The sequence below is a fragment of the Aotus nancymaae genome, unplaced genomic scaffold, assembly GCF_030222135.1.
Source record: "Aotus nancymaae isolate 86718 unplaced genomic scaffold, 86718_ANA_hifiasm-v0.15.2.pri h1tg000016l, whole genome shotgun sequence".
In the NCBI taxonomy this organism is placed as follows: domain Eukaryota; kingdom Metazoa; phylum Chordata; class Mammalia; order Primates; family Aotidae; genus Aotus; species Aotus nancymaae.
In genome coordinates this window covers 64,071,730-64,091,946 of record NW_026988428.1, presented here as the reverse complement: position 1 = coordinate 64,091,946, position 20,217 = coordinate 64,071,730, and the positions used below count along the sequence as shown (strand labels likewise).

The following is a 20,217-nucleotide window of genomic DNA, read 5'->3' as shown; positions in this document are numbered from 1 at the left end:
TCAGAAGAGATTGGTGGCCTATTTTCAGTATCCCTAAAGAAAATAATTTCAACAGAGAATTTAAAATCCACTCAAATTTAGCTTCATAAGTGAAGGAGAAATAAAATCCTTCATAGACAAGCAAATGCTGTGGGAATACATTTCAACTACACTAGCCTTACGAAGGGTTCCTAAGAGAGTCCTAAGAGAGTATGAAGGGAATTGAAAGAATAACATCTGCTACCACAAAAACACACATAAGCACATAGCCCACAGGCACTATAAAGCAGCTATGCAATCAAGTCTACGTAACAACCAGCTAGCGACATGATAAGATCAAAATCACACATGTCAATACTAACCTTGAATGTAAATAGGCTAAACACCCACACTTAAAGGGCACACAGTGGTAATCTAGATCAAAAGATAACATCCAACCATCTGTTGTCTTCGAGAGGCCCATTTTTTTTTTGTTTTTGAGATGGAGTCTCACACTGTCACCCGGGTTGGAGTGCAATGGCACAATCTTGGCTCACTGCAACTTCTGCCTCCTGGGTTCATGTGATTCTCCTGCCTCATACCAAAATCTGGCAGAGACATGACAAAGTAAAAAATCTTCAGGCCCATATCCCTGATTACTATAGACACAAAAATTAATTTCTCTTTCTCTTTCTTTCTTTTCTTTTTCCTTCCCTCCCTCCCTCCCTTCCTTCCTTTTTTCTTTTCTTTCTTTTTTGAGATGAAGTCTCATTCTGTCGCCCAGGCTTGAGTGCAGTGCTATGACATAAGCTCATGGCAACCTCTACCTTCCGGGTTTATGAAATTCTCCTGCCTCAACCTCCTGAGTAGCTGAGATTACAGGTATGCACCACCACGCCTGGCTAATTTTTGTATTTTTAATACAGATGGGTTTTCCCCATTTTGGCCAGGCTGGTCTTGAACTCCTGACCTCAGGTGAGCCACCTGTCTCAGCCTCCCAAAGTGCTGGATTACAGGCATGAGGCACTCACCTGGCTGACAGAAAAACTTCAACAAAGTACTACCAGCGTGTTGGGGTGGTGGCTGCTATCTCTTTACAGCACTCTCTTTAAGTGTCTGTGAGTGGCATGGACACCTAAGCCCACTCATTTTATTGGGCATGAATGTCCATAACGTGTCCACCAACATTGGGATCTACAGAATTTAACATTGTGGGGCTCTGTGCTGACACTGTCATTCTAGGGTGGTTAGGGGTTCCTCTGTGCGTCATCATGGCTGGGTGGTGGTGATGCCTTGGCAAATATGAATGCATTGGGGGTCTATGTCTTAATTGAGTAGGGTGTGGGGTCATCTGGAGAGGAGTATAACTTGGCTGTGCCATACTCATTCCCATAGGACCACCCTGAGAAACGCAGTCCCCTGGCATGCTCTGCAAACCTGCAGGCCAGATCCCCATGTGTTGCTGACCATCTAACACAAAGCTCCCCATGGGCTGACTCTCTGTACTATATGCCGCTCCTTGGCTCACTGCTTGATTTGACTGGTCAATCATGGGCTGTGCTATTCTTCTTTTGGCATTAATAAACCAGTTGTTTACTTGGAGAATTGGAAGTCCTGTGTCTTGGGCTGTTTCTTCTGCTCTTTGGAAGGGTACGGATGTGTTAGATGCTGGAAGAGCCATGCTCTCATGATATTTGTTGCTACTTTGGGGAAAATGCCTCTTTTCTTCTGTTGTTTTTTGTCCTTATCTGGATCATCATCGTCACCTGTACCAGGTGAAGCTACATTGTTGTCTAAACCATCCCCTTGCTCACTGCTGTTGTCTCAGCTCTGGGAGGCATGGCCCCCACTGGAGGGCCCTGAGGTGCCTGCTGAGTGGGTTGAGGTTGCATCATCGTGGTCTCACCAAGAAGAAGGGTTATGGTCAGCGAGATTTGTGGAGGAGTCTGAAAGTTCTTCATGATCTGACTTGGTGCTGTTATCTCTTTCATCGATGACAAGGTTGATGGGCATTTTCCCCGTCAAACAGCTAAGGTATCAGTGGCAGAAGTTATCGCACAGTTCAGGAACCTTTTCTAACTCCAAAAGATGAAACCTTAGTACTTGTATTGCTTGTATCATCAAATTGTCCAGCTCTGGATTTGAGGAGAAAAGTGGCTTTTCGGCACAAACCTTCTTGGCGAAGACTGCGATGTCCTTGTTGAAGGAGTTGGAGGAGCAGACGTCTCCGCCGGCCACTCCAGGTTCCCGGGGAGTGCAGATTGCCAGCTTGCACTTCTCAAAGACCAGAGCTAACAGAGGAAATGATGGGTGCCCATAGATTGTGTCCTTGTCCTGCTTCAAGGTGTCGTTGACAGTGGATCCCATGCTGGCCAGCATGACACTGGGGTGTGGGGCATGCTGTGTGGCGTGGAGCAGCAGCCTGTGGTTCAGGTGGTGAACTAGGGGGATCAGCCGCAGTGGGTGAAGGTCTCTGTACATGGAAGTGGGAACCCCTACTCCATTCATCCTGCCGTAATGGGGCAGCTCATTGTATTCTAGTTCATTTTCCCGTTACTCCCAGCTCCTGCTTAACTGGGTCATGTTGGGGACATTTGGCATGGCACTCTTGTTTTTGTTCTTTTTAATTCCACGGCATCCCTCTCCTCTGCCTACTGATTACAACACCCGGAAGGCTTCCTGCTAAGGTCCAAGGGCAGCAAGCTCTGCAGATGGTACCACTATTGGGGTAAATTTTTTATTAAGTGGCACTTTCTTTTTTGTGCAGATCTAGCAACCTTGTCAATACTCATTTTTCCAGGACCAGAAGAGAAAACTTAACTCATAGCACATTCCCTCCAAGCAGTGTGGACAAGGGGCCACCCTGAGAGTCTTTGGGGGCCATGGTGGAATGGGGAGGGAGGAAGTGAGGAGTGAGTCATTTGGGTCTGATATAGCCAAGAGCCCAGACTGTTTCGTTAAGTGGGACATTGATCCACTTCTCACCAGGTGGGGCCTGCTTGTGGGAATTTCAGCATCCCCAGCCAGGGGTTTATGGACAGAACTCTGATATCCATGAGAGGAGCTCTTAGGAGGAGTGTGAGAGTTCGGTCAGGGTAGTGACAAAAATATTAAGGGAAAAATATTAGAGAAAGTTATAGAATATAGTCACAAACCTTCTTGGAAGGACGAGAAGTTTGCATAGTTTCACGAGAAGTTTCAGCTGAAGGCAGCCTTATCCCCTTTACCTTTAGTTGATAAGAAAAGTAATTAGCTAGGGAATGTGGGGGAGTTTATCTGAATAACTTGTTTACTCATGTGGTTCTATAAACTAACCTTTGATTATTCCAAATGCCTCTCTCGCGAGGAGGTCAACCAGAGATATTACCCACTAATGGTGTTTGCTTTAGGCCTTGGAACCTGTCCTTTAATCTCTATACCCTAAGGTGTTGACTCAAGGCCTTTGTCATTTAATGTGTGCTGAATAAAGGCCAGAGAGGCTGGCGTGGTGGGGTGGTGACTGCTCTCTCTTTACAGCACTCTCTTCAAGTGTCTGTGAGTGGCCTGAACACCTTGGCCCACTCATTCATTGTATTCTGTGCATGAGTGAATTTATTCATTCATTGTTGAGTCAGGTTTTGCAGGACAAACCCCTGCAGGTAGTGACCCCAAAAGATGTGGGGCAGTTGTGGTATCATGGATCAACAGTTTTAGTCTTTTCTGCCTGCTGGTTCTGGAGAATCAGGGAAGCCTGGATGAGGAGGATTTCCCCAGCAAAGCACACCCACTCCACCAAGAGGCAGTCAGACTGCTTATTTAAATGGGTCCCTTATTCTGCTCCTCCTGACTAGGCGAGATGTCCCAACAGGAGTCTCCAGACACCTCATATAGGAGCATTCTGCCTGGCATTACGTCAGTGCCCCTCTGAGATAGAGCTCCCAGAGGAAGGAGCAGACTGCCATCTTTGCTATTCTGCAGCCTCCACTGGTGATATCTTCAGGGGCAGGAAGGAACCAGATGAATAGGGTCTGGAGTGAACCCCCAGCAAATTGCAGCAGCCCTAAGAAAGAGAGGCATGACTGCTAAAAGAAAAACAATCAGAAAGCAACAACAACAACATTAACAAAAAAGACCCCACAAAACCCCCCTCCAAAGGTCAGCAGCCTCAAAGATCAAAGGTAGGTAAGCCCATAGAAATGAGAAAGAATCAAGGCAAAAATCCTGAAAACTAAAAAAAAACCAAAAAAACAAAAAACAGAGTGCCTCTTCTACTCCAAATGATCACAACATATCTCAGCAAGGGCACAGAACTGGGCTGAGGCTGAGATGAATGAATTGACAGAAGTGGGCTTCAGAAGACAGGTAATAATGAACTTTGCTGAGCTAAAGAGGTGTGTTCTAATTCATTGCAAAGAAGCTAAGAATGATAAAACATTACAGGAGCTGTTAACCAGAATATAACCAGTTTAGAGAGGAATATAAATGACTCAACAGAGCTAAAAAACACAACATGAGAACGTCACAATGCAAACACAAGTATCAATAGCTGTATAGACCAAGCAGATGAAAGGATATCAGAGGTTGAAGACTACCCTGTGGAAATAAGGCAGGCAGACAAGATTAGAGAAAAAAATGAGAAGAAACAAACAAAACCTCTGAAATCTATGGGATTGTGCTAAAAGACTGAACCTGTGACTGATAGGGATACCCAAAAGACACAGGGAGAATGAAACCAAGTTGGAAAATCCATTTTAGGATAATATCATCCAGGAGAACTTCCCTACCTAACAAGACAGGGCAACATGCAGGAAATACAGAGAACCCCAGTAAAATACTCCACAAGAAGATCAACCCAAAGACACATAATCACCAGCTTCTCCAAGGTAGAAATAAAGGAAAATATGTTAAGGGTAGTCAGAGAGAAAGGCCAAGTCACCTATAAAGGGAAGTCCTTCAAACTAACAGCAGACATCTCAGTAGAAATCCTAGAAGCCAGAAGACATTGAGGGCCAAAATTCAATATTCTTAAAGAAAAGAATTTCCAACTGAGAACTTCATATTCAGCCAAACTAAGCTTCATAAGCGAAGGAGAAATAAAATCCTTTTCAGACAAGCAAATGCTGAGAAAATTCATCACCACCAGGCCTGCCTTGCAAGAGATTCTGAAGGAAGCACTAAACATGGAAAGGAAAAAGCATTACCAGCCACTAAAAAAACACACTGAAGTACACAGACCAACAAGACTATGAAGCAACTACATAAACAAGTCTGCAAAATAACCAGCTAACATCATGATGACAGGATGAAATTTACACATAACAATATTAATCTTAAATGTAAATGGGCTAAATGACCCAATTAAAAGACACAGAATGGCAAGCTAGATAGAGCAAAGATCTATTGGTGTGCTGTATTCAAGAGACCCATCTCACATGCAAAAAGATACACATAGACTAAAATAAATGATGGAGAAAAATTTATCAAGCAATTTGAAAACAGAAAAAAGCAGGAGTTCTAATCCTAGTTTCTGACAAAACAGACTTTAAACCAGCAAAGGTAAAAAGAGACAAAGAAAGGCATTACATAGTAGTAGAGGGGTCAATTCAATAAGAAGAGCTAACTATCCTAAACATATATGCACGCAATACAGAGCATCCAGATTCATAAAACAAGTTCTTAGAAACCTAAAAGAGACTTAGACGCCCACGCAATAATAGCAAGAGACTTTAACACCCCACTGTCAATATTAGACAGATCGACAAAACAAAATTAACAAAGATATTCAGGATTTGAACTCAGCTCTGGATCAAGTGGACCTTATAGATATCTACAGACCTCTCCACCCCAAAGCAACAGAATATATACTGTTAGCTCCACATGGCACCTACTGTAAAACTGATCCCATAATTGGAAGCAAATCACTCCTCAGCAAATGCAAAAGAACTGAAATAATAATAGTCTCTCAGACCACAGCACAATCAAATTAGAACTAAAGATTAAGAAACTTACTGAAAACCACACAACTTCATGGAAATTGAACAACTTGCTCCTGAATGACTCCTGGGTAAATAAGGAAATTAAGGCATAAATCAAAAAGTTCTTTGAAACCAATGAGAAAAAGAGACAATCTACCAGAATCTGGGACACAGCTAAAGCAGTGTTGAGGGAAATTTATAGCACTAAATGCCCACATCAAAAAGACCGAAAGATTTAAAACTGATACCCTAATGTTGCAAATGAAAGAACTAGAGAACAAAGAGCAAATAAACCTAAAGCTAGAAGACAAGAAATAGCCAAGATTAGAGTGGAACTCAAGAAAATAGAGACAGAAAAACCCTTCAAAAATAATGAATTCAGGAGCTGGTTTTTTGAAAAAATTAATAAAATAGATAGATTGCTAGCTAGATTAATAAGGAAAGAGAAGTGAATCAAATAAACACAATAAAAAAAAATAAAGGGAATATCACCACTAAAACCAAAGAAATACAAACAACCATCAGAGAACATTATAAACACCTCTATGCAAATAAACCAGAAAATCTTCCAGAAGTGAATAAATTTTTGGATACATACACCCTCCCAAGACTGACCCAGGAAGAAGTTGAATCCCTGAATAGACCAATAACAAGCTCTGAAATCGAGCAGTGATAAATAGCCTACAAACCAAAAAATAGACCAGGACCAAATGGATTTACAGATGAATTCTACCAGAGGTATAAAGAGGAACTGGCATCATTTCTTCTCAAATGATTCCAAACAATTGAAAAGGAGGGACTCCCCCCAACTCATTCTATGAGGCCAGCATAATCCTGATACCAAAGCCTGGCAGAGATACAACAGAAAAAGAAAACTTCAGGGCAATATCCCTGATGAACATCAATGCAAAAATTCTCAATAAAATACTGGCAAACTGAATCCAGCAGTACATCAAAAAGCTTACCCGTCACTATCAAGTTGGCTTCATCTTCAGGATGCAAGGCTGGTTCAACATATGAAAATCAGCAAACATAATTCATCACATAAACAGTTCTAAAGACAAAAAACACATGATTATCTTGATAGATTCAGAAAGGCCTTCTATAAAATTCAATATTCCTTCATGTTAAAAACTGTTAACAAACTGTGTATCGAAGGAACATACCTCAAAATAGTAAGTCATTTATGACAAACTCACAGCCAATATTCTACTGAATGGGCAAAAGCTGGAAGCATTCCCCTTGTTTTCTACCTATATAGATTCAACTGGAACCACTGCAGAGAGATGGCACCTGCCTGCAAACAGCATTTCATCCAGGACACCTGTCCCTACAAGCGCTCCTCCAACTTTGGGCCCTGGATCCAGCAGGTGGATCAGAGCTGGTGCAAAGAGCAGGTACTGAACATGCCCCTGTACAAAGAGGATTGTGGGCAATGGTGGAAAGATCGTTGCACCTCCTACACCTGCAAGAGCAACTGGCACGAGGGCTGGAACTGGACCTCAGGATTTAACAAGTCCCTGGTGGGAGCTGCCTGCGTACCTTTTCATTTCTACTTTCCCACACCCACTGCTCTGTGCAATGAAATCTGGAGTTACTCCTACTAGGTCAGCAACTACAGTCAAGGGAGTGGCTGCAGCATCCAGATGTGATTTGACCTGGCCCAGGGCAACCCCAACGAGGAGACGGCAAGGTTCTATGCTGCAGCCTTGAGTGGGGCAGGGCCCTGGGTGGCCTCTCCTGCTCAGCATGGCCCTAATGCTGTTCTGGCTGCTCAACTGACCTCCTTTTACCTTCTGATACCTGGAAATTCCTGCCCTGTTCAACCCCACAGCTCCCAACTAATTGGTTTCTGCTCCATGGTTGGGCCTCTGACAGCCACTTTGAATAAACCAGACACCCCATCTCCCCCACAAAAAAGAAAAAAGCAAACAACCCCCTTAAATCCCATAGGCAAATGACATAAACAGATACTTCTCAAAAGAAGACATTCATGTGGTCAACAAACACTTCAAAAAAAGCTCAACATCACTGATCATTAGAGAAATGCAAATGAAAACCATAATGAGAGGCCATCATGCCAATCAGAGTGGCAATTATTAAAAAGTCAAGAAACAACAGATTCTGGCAAGCCTGTGGAGAAATAGAAATGCCTTTACACTGTTGGTGGGAATCTAAATTAGTTCCACCGTTGTGGAAGATAGTGTGATGATTTCTCACAGAACTAGAACCAGAAATACAATTTGACCCAGCAATCACCTTACTGTATATATACCCAAAGGAATATAAATCATTCTGTTATAAAGATACATGCATGTGTATGTTCATTGCAGCACTGTTTACAATAGCAAAGACAGGGAATCAACCCAAATGCCCATCAATAATAGACTGAATAAAGAACATGTGGTACGTATACACCATGGAATACTATGCAGCCATAAAAAGGAATAAGATTATGTCCTTTGCAGGGCCATGGATGGAGCTGGAAGTCATTATCCTCAGCATAAGTGGGAACTGCCCATATAAATGGGAACTGAACGATGAGAACATATGGACACAGGGAGTGGAACAACACACATGGTAGCCTGTTAGGAAGTGGGGTGGGGGAGGTAGAGCATTATGAAAAATAGCTAATGAATGCTGGGCTTAACACCTAGGTGATGGGTTGATCTGTGCAGCAAACCACCATGGCACACATTTACCTATGTAACAAACCTGCACATCCTGCACATGTACTCTGGAACTTAAAAATTAAAATAAAAAAAGCATATCACAAAGAAAAAAAGACTCCACCAAATGGATATTCAAACTGAATATCAGTTTTAAGGTTTCAGAATACAAAATCAACATGAAAAATCAGGAGCATTTCTAGACACCAATAATGTCCAGGCTGAGAATCAAATCAAGAACATAACCCTGTTTACAATAGCCACAAGGAGAATGAAATACCGAGGAATACAGCTAAACAAGGATGTGAAAGATCTTTACAAGAAAATCTGTATATCACTGAAAGAAATCAGAGATGATGCAAATAAATGGAGAAACATACCATGCTCAAGGAGTGAAAGAATCAATATCATTAAGATGATCATACTGGCCAAAGCAATTTATAGATTCAATGCTATTTCTGTCAAACTATCAATTCGTTCTTCACAGAATTAGAAAAAAGTATTATAAAATTCATACAGAACCAAAGAAGAGTCTCAATAACCAAAGCAAATTCTAAGTAAAAAGAGCATAGGAAGAGTCATCACCCTACCTGACTTCAAATTATACTGTAAGACTACAGTAATCAAAACAGCATGATACTGATACAAAAACAGACCCACAGACAAATGGAACAGAATTGAAAGCTCAGAAATAAAGCCACACACCTACAACCAATTGAACTTCACCAAGGTTGACAAAAACAAGCAATGGGGAAAGGACTCCTTGTTCAATAAATGGTGCTACAATTGTTGGCTGGGGCATAAGCAGAAGAACGAAACTAGACTCTTATCTTTCACCATATGGAAAAATTAACTTAAGATGGATTAAAGATTTAAATGTAAGTCTTCAAACTATAAAAATCATAGAAGAAAACTGGCCAGATACGGTGGCTCACACCTGTAATCCCAGAACTTTGGGAGGCTGAGGCAGGTGGCTCACCTGAAGTTGGGAGTTTGAGACCAGCCTGACCAATAGGGAGAAACCCTGTTTCTACTAAAAATACAAAATTAGCCGGGCATGGTGGCACATGCCTGTAATCCCAGCTACTTGGGAGGCTGAGGCAGGAGAATCCCTTGAACCTGAGAGGTGGAAGTTGCGGTGAGCTGAGATTGCACCATTTGATTGTCCAGACTGCAGCCTGGACAACAAGAGTGAAACTCTGTCTCAAACACCAAAAAGAAAAAGAAAAAGAAATCATAGAAGAAAACCTAGGAAATACCTTTCTTAACATCTTGACAAAGGATTTATGGCTAATTCCCCAAAAGTGATTGACAAACAAAAATTGGCAAGTGGGACCTAATTAAACTAAAGAGCTTTGGCACAGCAAAAGAAGTGATCGACAGAGTAAACAGACAACACACAGAGTGGGACAAAATATCCACAAACTATGCACCTAATATCCAGAATCTATAAAATACTTAAATCTATAAGCAAAACATTAAAAAAACCTCATTAAAAGGATGTGATCAGAGACTTTTCCAAAGCAGATATACAAGTGGCCAACAATATGGAAAAATGCTCATCATCACTAATCATCAGAGAAATGCAAATCAAAACCACAATGAGATACCATCTCACACCAGTCAGAAGGGGTATTATTAAAAAGTCAAAAAACAACAGATGCTGGTGAGGCTGTGGAGAAAAGGGAACACAAAGTCTGCTGTTGGGAATGTAACTTAGTTCAGCTACTGTGGAAAGCAGTTTGAAGATTTCTCAAAGAACTTAAAACAGGGCTACCAGTCAATGCAGAAATTCCATTAGAGTATATAACCAAAGGAATATAGATTATTACACCAAAAAGACACATGCACTCATATTTTCATTGCTGTGCTAGTCACCATTGCAAAGACGTGGAATCAACCTAGGTGTCCATCAATGGTGGATTGGATAAAAATAATGTGGTACATATACAACATGGAATACTACATAGCCATGAAAAAAGGAATCATGTCCTTTGTAGCAACATGGATGGAGCTGGAGACCATAATCCTAAAGAAATTAACACCAGAACAGGAAACCAAATACTGCATGTCCTCACTTAGGAGTGGGAGTTAAATATTGAGCACACATGGATATAAACATGAAAACAATAGACACAGTGGTATACTAGTTGGGAGAGGAAGTATGGGGACAAAGTTTGAAAAACTATCTTTTGGGTACTGTGCTCACTAGCTGGGTCCAATATGATCAATGAATAATGCTACACATGTACCCCTTGTATCTAAAATAAAAGCTGAAATATAAAGAAAAAAGAAAGGACCTTAATATTTATATGACAATTAAAAAGAGCTTTTTTTTGGGGGGGGGGCAGAGTTTTGCTCTGTTGCCTGGTGCCAGGTTGGAGTGCAGTGGCGCAATCTCAGCTCACTGCAACCTCCATCTCCTGGATTCAAGCAATTCTCCTGCCTTAGCCTCCCGAGTAGCTGGGACTACAGGTGCGTGCCACCACACCCAGCTAAGTTTTGTATTTTTAGTAGAGACGGGGTTTCACCACTTTGGCCAGGATGGTCTCGATCTCTTGACCTCGTGATCTGCTTGCCTTGGCCTCCCAAAGTGCTGGGATTACAGGCGTGAGCCACTGCGCCCGGCTAAAAAGAGACTTTTTTGGAGGGTAAAAATAGCTTATCCTGTTGATGTTAAGGAAGTTAATTTTTGATAAAAATATTATATATTTTTGTGTTATGTATTTATGAAAATAATAGCTTGTTATTGAGTTCAAATCTTTCATCAGAATCTCACATGGGTCATTGGCCCATGAGAGTTTAGTCATTATTTATCTAGATTGATTTCAACTTCCCAACAAGTCCACTCCACTACTCCAAACCCCTGGAAAGGGTTAAGCGAAAACAAAATCTTTTAGGGTTACCCAAATGAACTATCCCATTCTAGTAATGATGAACTAGCTTGCTGATCAACTCCTGCACAAAAAACAAACAGGACCAAGTTGGCTTCAAAGCACTGGAGAGGCATCATGGCACTGAGGGCTTGGGGCACATGAGGGTACAGACATGACCAGTGTGGATCCATGAACAATAAAACGTCATTTTTCCCTTCTTCAATTTCTGGATCGACATAATCTCTAGAATCTTTTTTTTTTTTTTTTTGAGACAGAGTCTCGCTCCATTGCCAGGCGCCAGGCTGGAGTGCAGTGGCACGATCTCAGCTCACTGCAACCTCCTCCTCCTGGGTTCAAGCAATTCTCCTGCCTCGGCCTCCGGAGTAGCTGGGACAACAGGCGTGTGCCACCACACCCAGCTAATTTTTGTATTTTTAGTAGAGACGGTGTTTCACCATGTTGACCAGGATGGTCTTGATCTCTTGACCTCGTGATCCGCCTGTCTCTGCCTCCCAAAGTGCTGGGTTTACAGGCGTGAGCCACCGCGCCCGGCCTAGAATCTTGATATAATCCCAGGGAGAGAGGATAGTCCCAAGAATGACTTTCAAGGAATTTCTTATCAGCTGATGGTAATACGAATCAAAAACAACAAAAAAACCGAAGAAATTGAAAATAATGAGATGCTATAGGTCTTGTGTATTTGAGGATATTTTATACTAATTTGTGTGGACCTCATATGTGAGTCTAAACATCTCCTTGTTATTATTTTACAGATAATAAATCTATAAATAAATCTATAAAATTGGGGGCAATGTTTGTCACTAACAATCGATGTAATTGTTTTTTTAAATACAGGGGCTTTATTTCCATTGTTTATAGTCCCCGGCAACCCATCTGATAAGAACCTTCAATTCTATAAACAAAAATATTTCAAGAAAATATGTTACACGATAGTACATATAAGTAATAGTTTGGCAGAATTTTATCAACTCTAGTAGTTCTTACCCCCAAAAAACAAATTTTAAAATTCAAAAATAACAGCTTTATTTAACATATGTTACATCTTAACATTTAAAATACCGTGCTCTAGTTAAATATTTCAACAACACTGTATACAAATAAAATATTACACAAAATATATTTAAGAATATGCTTTGGTCTTTGATCTGAACAATAAATAAAAACACAGGCACTTCTACATAGACAGGGAAGCAATTACTACTCAGAATAACAATCTTGTATAAGCAACATGTGAAAATATGGCAATAATAAATTCTGGAGTTTTAAACTGACAAACCACCTATGCAAAAGTCTGCAACTTCAATCTTTTCACTCAAGTTCAAAATTTACATATACTTTCCTGGTCCACACTGATAATTCACAAACACGGTATGCTTGTTCCGGACAATTCAATCTTCAGTTGGCCATTAAGGAATCATACTCATTATTTTCAAATACTAAAATTAGGTTATGATATGACCCAGCAAACCAAATACAAGAAAAATTAAACCCTCTTTCTCCTTATTATGACCATAAGATCACAACAGGATAAATTAGATGAGTGTCAGACAATGATTCTCATTTTGCAAAATTAATTAACACAAGAAAATACTGTTGGGGCGTTAGGAAATTTCCACAATTGAAAAAGTGAATTCCAGGCCGAGCGCGGTGGCTCAAGCCTGTAATCCCAGCACTTTGGGAGGCCGGGGCGGGCGGATCACGAGGTCAAAGGATCGAGACCATCCTGGCCAACATGGTGAAACCCGTCTCTACTAAAAAAAATACAACAAAAATTAGTTGGGCGTGGTGGCTCCTGCCTGTAGTGTCAGCTACCCAGGAGGCTGAGGCAGGAGAATTGCTTGAACCTGGGAGGCGGAGGTTGCAGTGAGCCGAGATCGTGCCACTATACTCCAGCCCGGCGCCTGGCGACAGAGCAAGACTCTGTCTCAAAAACAAACAAACAAACAAACAACAACAACAACAACAACAAAAAAAAGAAAATAAAAAGTGAATTCCACAATTGAAAATTAAAGTATCAGTTTTCTAGACAATTTAAAATTTATCCAAATCCCATTAAAAAAACATAATTCCATTTCACGAAAACCACCGGATCACGTTAACAAAGTCTTTGTAGCCAATAGGTTGATAAACACCTGAATTGCAGATAAATCAGTCATTACTATGGGAAGTAGGAATATTATAGAAGAGAGTAAAACAAAAATAACTTAAAGTGGTAAAATTCCAGAAACATGATTTCAGATAAGAGGGGACAAGGTTTTTAAAAATGACCACTAGCCGGTAAGATCAGAACCAATCATTCTGCCGTATCACCCGTAAAAAAATTACCATCTTCCGCTTTCCCTCTTCACTTAAGTACCAGATTGAAGGGGTTAGAGGCCCTCAAATGGATACCACTCATAAAGGCAATTTTCATGGTTTAATATAGAAATTGCTCTAATGTGAGAACATAACATGGGAACCATTCAAATACACCTTTCTATGCAAAATTGAGTTTGTATATATTTTAGCATTTTAAATGAGCACTCTGCAACTGAGACCAATATCAATCATCTCTTGAGGTTTTCTACTATGTACTAACATCAGATCTACGTAGGAGCAGATGTTATTCTTGTTTTTCTCCTCAATATCAAATGTCCTGAAGCCTTTGTGTTTCTCTGGAACGAGGCCGAGTTTCTGAAGGCACATTCCAGTATAAACGTCATCAATGGGGTATAGATGCACCTGGTCAGTGATATGGTACAGCCTCCGCGCCAGGTGGCCGGAGTAGAGGAACCCCACCCCCACCCCCCCGCCCCGCATAGGGTGGGTAGAGGCCGGAGTAAAAACTTCTGGGATGTAGTACTTCAGCTTCTTACCCCGATGAGGTCCAGCATTGTGGATCACATCACCTATAAACAGATCTTTGGCTTTGCTCTTGGATAAGCTACTCAAGTAATTCAGGATGTGATGGGTGTTCACAAAAACATCATCATCGCCCTTGGAAACAAACTCAGTGTCTGGGCAGGAAGTACTTACCCACCTGAGAAACAGCACTTCCTTCAGAGACAAGTTGAAGAAAGTGTCTCTGTAGTTCCACGTAAGAATGTCTTGGTGCTTCTCACTCTCGAGTTTCAGCATATCTGAAAGGTCGGGGTGGTTGTCCTCTGGGGGTGTCTGGCCCAGCAGGAAGACTCGCACCATCGTTCGGTTCCCCGCGTTGCTTTCTCGGACCCAGGATTCCCGAATCGCTTGCCTTCTGGCAAAGTGTGGAGTGAGGGACTTAATCGCCAGCAACAAGAAGGGTTTCTTTGCACACTTCTCCGGCTGATCTATAAGCAGTGAATAATTGCGGCATCTCAGATACAGCAGAAAGTCTAAATCGTCCAGCAAGTTGTTAAAACCCGTGACCACTGACGTGACCCTGAGGTCAGGTTCGCAGGAGTTCAGATGGCTCACGTTGGAGAGCCTGCCTGCCTCCGCAGTCTGGTTGGCCAGCATGCTCAGGATGGGGCTGTACCGCCGGCTCAGTTTCTCTTGCTCTCCGTTCCAGTATGCTTCGGGAGGGGTAGATATCTTCCAGAACTTTTCTTTGGGTATTATTACTTCTCCTTTTCCATTTTTTCCTTGGCTACTGCTTTTGGAGACTTCCACAATGAAATAAATGAAGACATTTGCCATCATCAGGATACCCAACAACTTCTTCGACGTCCAACACTCATTTCTCATGTGTTGTCCGGGAGCAGCTCCATCTCGGTGGGGCGGCGGCAGAGGCGGGAGATCGCAGCCGCGTCCACGTCCCGGTCGCTCCGCGCGGCTCAGCCCGGCAACCGCCGCCGCTAACGCTCCATGCGCGGCACCCGGGACCGGTGGCCCGGCGGTGGGGACAGCTCCGGCTTGGCTCTTCTGGCCTCCGGCACTTGTTGACGCCGCTGCCCTGTAATTGTTTTTATCTCAATTCAGATACAAGAGAATCAAGTTGTGACTACTTAATTCAATCATGGACACCAGTTTTCAAAAGAACAGCCCAATGCTGCTTTTAGGAAAAGGATTCGGTTCACAATGTTAATTCACCTCTCATGTCTCCTTTTTTTTTTTTTTTTTTTTTTTTTTAGACGGGGTTTCACCATGTTGGTCAGGCTGGTCTTGAACTCCCGACCTCAGGTGATCCTGCAAAGTGCTTGGATTACAGGCGTGAGCCACCGCTCCAGGCCTTCATGTCTCCTTTAAAAGAGATCAGGTTAAAACAACAATTTTCACTTTGTCTCTGTCTACTAGTATACTAGTATATGCTTTTATTTTCAATCTCTACTAGTTCCTGTCTTCTCCATTGCTTGTTTTTGCATTACTCCCTGGACAGGCTCAAATAACTCATGTTTGTCTGGAGATCTGACCTGAGCCTGCCCACAGTCGTGCTTTAGCTCTGATTTAGCATTCTCTCTCTTGATTTTGTGTCGTATTATATTTTATATCGGCATAGCTCTTCTTTTTGTCTTTGCTCCTACCAATTCAGCACTCTTGATTCAAAGGCATACCACTGTAATCTAGAAATTTATACAGACAAAGGAACGGAAAGAAACAAAGAGAAGAGAGCACAGGATTGCTAATGGTCAAGACCAGAACGTGATTAGGGGAGCGTAAACAGGAGACAGACGAGAAAAAAAGGGGCTTTGAAACTACGTTACCTCCAGATGGCTAAGGAGAATGTGTTCTTTTACTGGACCTTCAAGTGACTCAGTCCTTGGGTTTGTGTTTCTCTGTCTCTGAGGGGAACTGGAAACAGTTGATGTCTTATAGCCACTGTTGGTGCTGTATAGCCACTTCTCCATTGTTCTTTTATGATCAAATGCATCTCAAATTAACTATTGGGGAAGTTTTCTGAGCCTTTATCCTGTTTCTCAATGTCCATTTCATCACTGGCTATAGCTATAACTATCTTGTCACTTTAAAAATCCCTGTTCAGTTTGAACCCATTGTTTAGCGTTTTTATGGAGGCTCTATTATGAAGGCATGCTTGGTTACATCATTAGCCATTAGTGATTGAACTCAGCAACCAACCCCCATCCTAAAGTGGTCTTGGGGATCATCAAAAGTAACCTCATGAGCATAGGCACCAGGCTTGGATAAAGGGTCTTGTTATGAATAATAAAAGACACTCTTTTCATCTTAAAAAAAATTTTTTTTAAATGTTCAACTAGGTAACTATCGTTAATTTTTATCTTCCTAATAGATTTTCTTGTATTTAAGACTGTTTACTCGAGAATGTGGAAATGTTCGTGATGTAAATAGAGTGATCTACATTTTAGAGACTGTATGTAAATGATAAAGTGTTTGAAAACCCTTGGGTAATGATTGGAGGAAACAAAAATGACCCTCTCTAAGATAACTGCATATTATTGAGCTGAAAAAGGATGTAGGAGAACATTCTTCCCCTCCTTCTGCTTGCCTGATGGCAGAACAACAATTTACAAAGATGAAGTTCTTTCTGCCCTTCTTTCCACTTTTCCCAGCTAAGGATTAGCTCCTTTACAATACTTGTAAAAGGATTTAAAAGCAGACATTACTCTTCCCATAAAAATGTCTTCCTGTATTTCATTTCCTTTTGGAATCCTGAAGATACTCTCTTCTTTGTCTTTTCACTGTCATCCTAAAGGAAGTAGCTGAAGTCACATTAATACAGAGTTTATTTGGGCCAAGGTTGAGGACAGCTTCTTGGGAAAACACTTCCAAGTTGCCTTGGTAAGTGGACTGGAGAATAAAGGAAAGACTGAAGATTTTAAAGAAAAAAACACTTTGGGAGGCCGAGGCGGGTGGATCACGAGGTCAAGAGATTGAGACCGTCCTGGTCAACATGGTGAAACCCCGTCTCTACTAAAAATACAAAAATTAGCTGGGCATGGTGGCACACGCCTGTAGTCCCAGCTACTCAGGAGGCTGAGGCAGGAGAATTGCTTGAACCCAGGAGGCGGAGGTTGTGGTGAGCCGAGATCGCGCCATTGCACTCCAGCCTGGGTAACAAGAGCGAAACTCCGTCTCAAAACAAAAAAAAAAAAAAAGAAAAAAGAAAAAAAAAAAAAAAAAAGAATCTGTGAAATCATGGAACCAGCCCAAATGTCCATCAGTCGGTAAGTGGATAAAGAAACTGTGGTATAAATATATGATGGAATACTACTCAGTCATAAGAAGGAATGAACAGCATTTGCACTGACCTGGATGAGATTGGAGACTATTATTCTAAGTGAAGTACCTCAGAAATGGAAAACCAAATATTTTATTTTCTCACTGATATGGGAAGCTAAGCTATGAAGACGTAGAGATATAAGAATAATACAATGGACTTTGAGGACTTGGGCGGAAGAATGGGAGAGGGATGAGGGATAAAAGACAACAAATATGGTACAGTGTATACCGCTTGGGTAATGGGTGCAAAAAAAATCTCACAAATCACCACTAAAGAAAGAACTTACTTCTGTAACCAAATACCACCTGTACCCCCAATAGCTTATGGAAAAATAAATAAAAAGTAAAAAAAGAATGAATAAGGAGAGGGAGTGATTTGAAAAGTTTTTCATCGGTAAATTGTCATTGGTTTACAGAAACCACATTGATTAGTAATTGGCTATACACGGTTAAACTGAAGGGTTCAGTTAGTTTAGAAGCCACATAACAAGTGGCTTCAAGAGGTAATTGTTGAGCTCAAGGTGGCAGTGAGGCATGACCCTTGTCACGTCTGTCTCATGATTCCACTCTGGACTTGATCGTTTCAAGGGGCTCACATTTCTCAAATAAAAAGTTTTTTTCCTTTCTTACCACCCCGTAAGATTTATAGCTCTTTGTTAAAATACTATTTAAGCAAGGCCTATAAGCCACTGCCTTGAAAGAGTTAAATACATTTGAACTCTCTCCTGAGTGATGGGTACAGCACACATCAATAAACAACTGGTTTTTCTCTTGTTTCTCTAACTTTTGTTTTCAGGAGAGTGTCTCTACTTAGAATCTATGAGGACAAGAAAACTAACTATATTTTCTGTGCTACAATATCAAATTTACGAAGCCTGTTTCTGATTTTATATCACTTCGGCTCCCTTTCACCTAGTCAGGGAGATTATAAAATATCACTGATATCTGCCTAGTATTAGTCTTGATGCAGTAAGAATGTTTCATCACCTGTGCAGACTGATTTCAGAATGTTTCATTTTGCAGTCACATTCCTTAACAATGTTCATAGGTTTTGTTATTTACTATGTTACCCTTCATATCTAAACCATATCCATTCAATCAGACTTGTACTTACTTCCTAGGACACTGTTTAAAACATGGATTAAGGCTTGCATACAATAAGTAACCAATGTAAAGGTTAGTTAGGGAGTACTTAATTTAACCAAGGTCTCCAAATAGATTTCTTTTAGAGGATATAAAATGTTCTATTTTGCATGCCAGAATGAATAGGAATCAGAGTGAGAAATTTTATATTAGGAACTGAAGAAATGATCTAAGTATTCTTGCCAAAGTTCTCATGAATGGTTTTCAATATGTTTCTTAATTCCTCTTTCTCCACGCCCCCGCCACCCCCGTGTATTGAAATCACTGGAAACTTTAGTTGTAACGGTGACTTCTTCTTTTGAGGTACACTTAATATTGGAAGTCTCTTAGTCCTGTGAGTGAATGTGTAGCAGTTTGTCTCTGAGCTCCGGCTTCTTTAAATGAAACTGGGTCTCTGGGCAACATCTTTAGGGAGAGAGATACAAAGCTTCCTGGACCTCAACACAGGGAGCCTGCGTAAGGATGCAAGAGCGGCAACTTCAAGGTACAGGCGAGTATTTTCTCAGTTTCAGAGGAGGAAGTGTGTGATGTAATAAGATCACCTGGAGAGAAGTAGCTAAAGAACAGATTGAAGAGCTAGTGATTGGACATATGCAGTAGACCCAAAGGAATTGGAAAGAAAGAGTAATTCTTCAGAGCCGTAAGCACTTGAAAGAATAAGAAAGCAAATATTTTTTGGGAGGTTTGTATTAGATTTTCTTGAAAGTTTAGGGAGACAGAAAAGATTTACGTGATAGAAGGTAAACAGGGAAAGTATTCATTATTAGATAGCTGCTCTTGAAAGTCTTTTGACTAATTTTGAAATCCAGACAGCAGCATTCTTTCCAATTACCCTGAGATTTTTTTTGTACTTTCTTTTCTCTTTTTTTTTTGTAAGAAAAAAGCTTCCCATTTTTAATGCATGAAAATTTGACTTTAGCTTCAACCTTTTGCATGTCAATGAATAATGTTTTAAAATTTTTTTATTAAAATTTTTTATGGATACAAAAATTGTGCATATTTATAGGGTACATGTGATATTTTGATACAAGAATATGATGTGTAATGATAAAATCTGGAAAATTAGATTATCCATCACCTCAAATATTTATCCTTTCTTTGTGTTGGGAACATTCCAAATCTCTTTTAGCTACTTTGAAATATACAATAAATTACTGTTGGGCTAGGCACAGTGGCCCACACCTGTAATCTCAGCATTTTGGAAGGCTGAGGTGGGTGGATCACTTGCTGTCAGGAGTTCCAAACCAGCCTGGCCAACATGGTGAAATCCCCGTCTCTACTAAAAAGAAAAAAATAAGCCAGACATGGTGGCATGTGCCTGTAATCCCAGCCACTCAGGAGGCTGATAGGAAGAACAGCTTCAACCCGGGAGATAGAGGTTGCAATGAGCCAAGATTTCCTCACTGCACTCTAGCCTGGATGACAGAGTGGGACTCCATG

The 20,217-nt window shown here is 41.1% G+C and overlaps 2 protein-coding genes and 2 pseudogenes across 3 annotated transcripts in view; 2 read left to right on the top strand and 2 right to left on the bottom strand.

Annotated features, from left to right (window-relative positions):
* Positions 1-1,108: 1,108 nt before the first annotated feature.
* Positions 1,109-2,487, bottom strand: LOC105734049 (homeobox protein Meis2-like; annotated as a pseudogene).
* A 4,640-nt stretch (positions 2,488-7,127) lies between these two features.
* LOC105734042 (folate receptor alpha-like) lies at positions 7,128-7,694 on the top strand (annotated as a pseudogene).
* Positions 7,695-13,379: 5,685 nt separating this feature from the next.
* Positions 13,380-15,138, bottom strand: LOC105734048 (N-acetyllactosaminide beta-1,3-N-acetylglucosaminyltransferase 2-like). The gene has a single exon (XM_012476744.2). It carries the CDS (start codon positions 15,136-15,138, stop codon positions 13,990-13,992), a length of 1,149 nt encoding a protein of 382 aa, XP_012332167.2. The 3' UTR covers positions 13,380-13,989.
* A 3,915-nt stretch (positions 15,139-19,053) lies between these two features.
* Positions 19,054-20,217, top strand: part of CLEC6A (C-type lectin domain containing 6A) — a 33,027-nt gene continuing 31,863 nt past the window's right edge. The window contains exon 1 of one of the 2 annotated variants that reach the window (XM_012476764.3): positions 19,054-19,267. In XM_012476764.3, coding sequence (XP_012332187.1) covers positions 19,240-19,267 — 28 coding nt within the window. In that variant the 5' untranslated portion in view covers positions 19,054-19,239. The remainder of the gene's footprint in view (positions 19,268-20,217) is intronic. The other variant, XM_012476765.3, reaches the window with a different exon arrangement.

Bases quoted from the DNA above. Each gene is read 5' to 3' on its own strand.
- LOC105734048 (XM_012476744.2), bottom strand. From the start codon at position 15,138: ATGATGGCAAATGTCTTCATTTATTTCATTGTGGAAGTCTCCAAAAGC.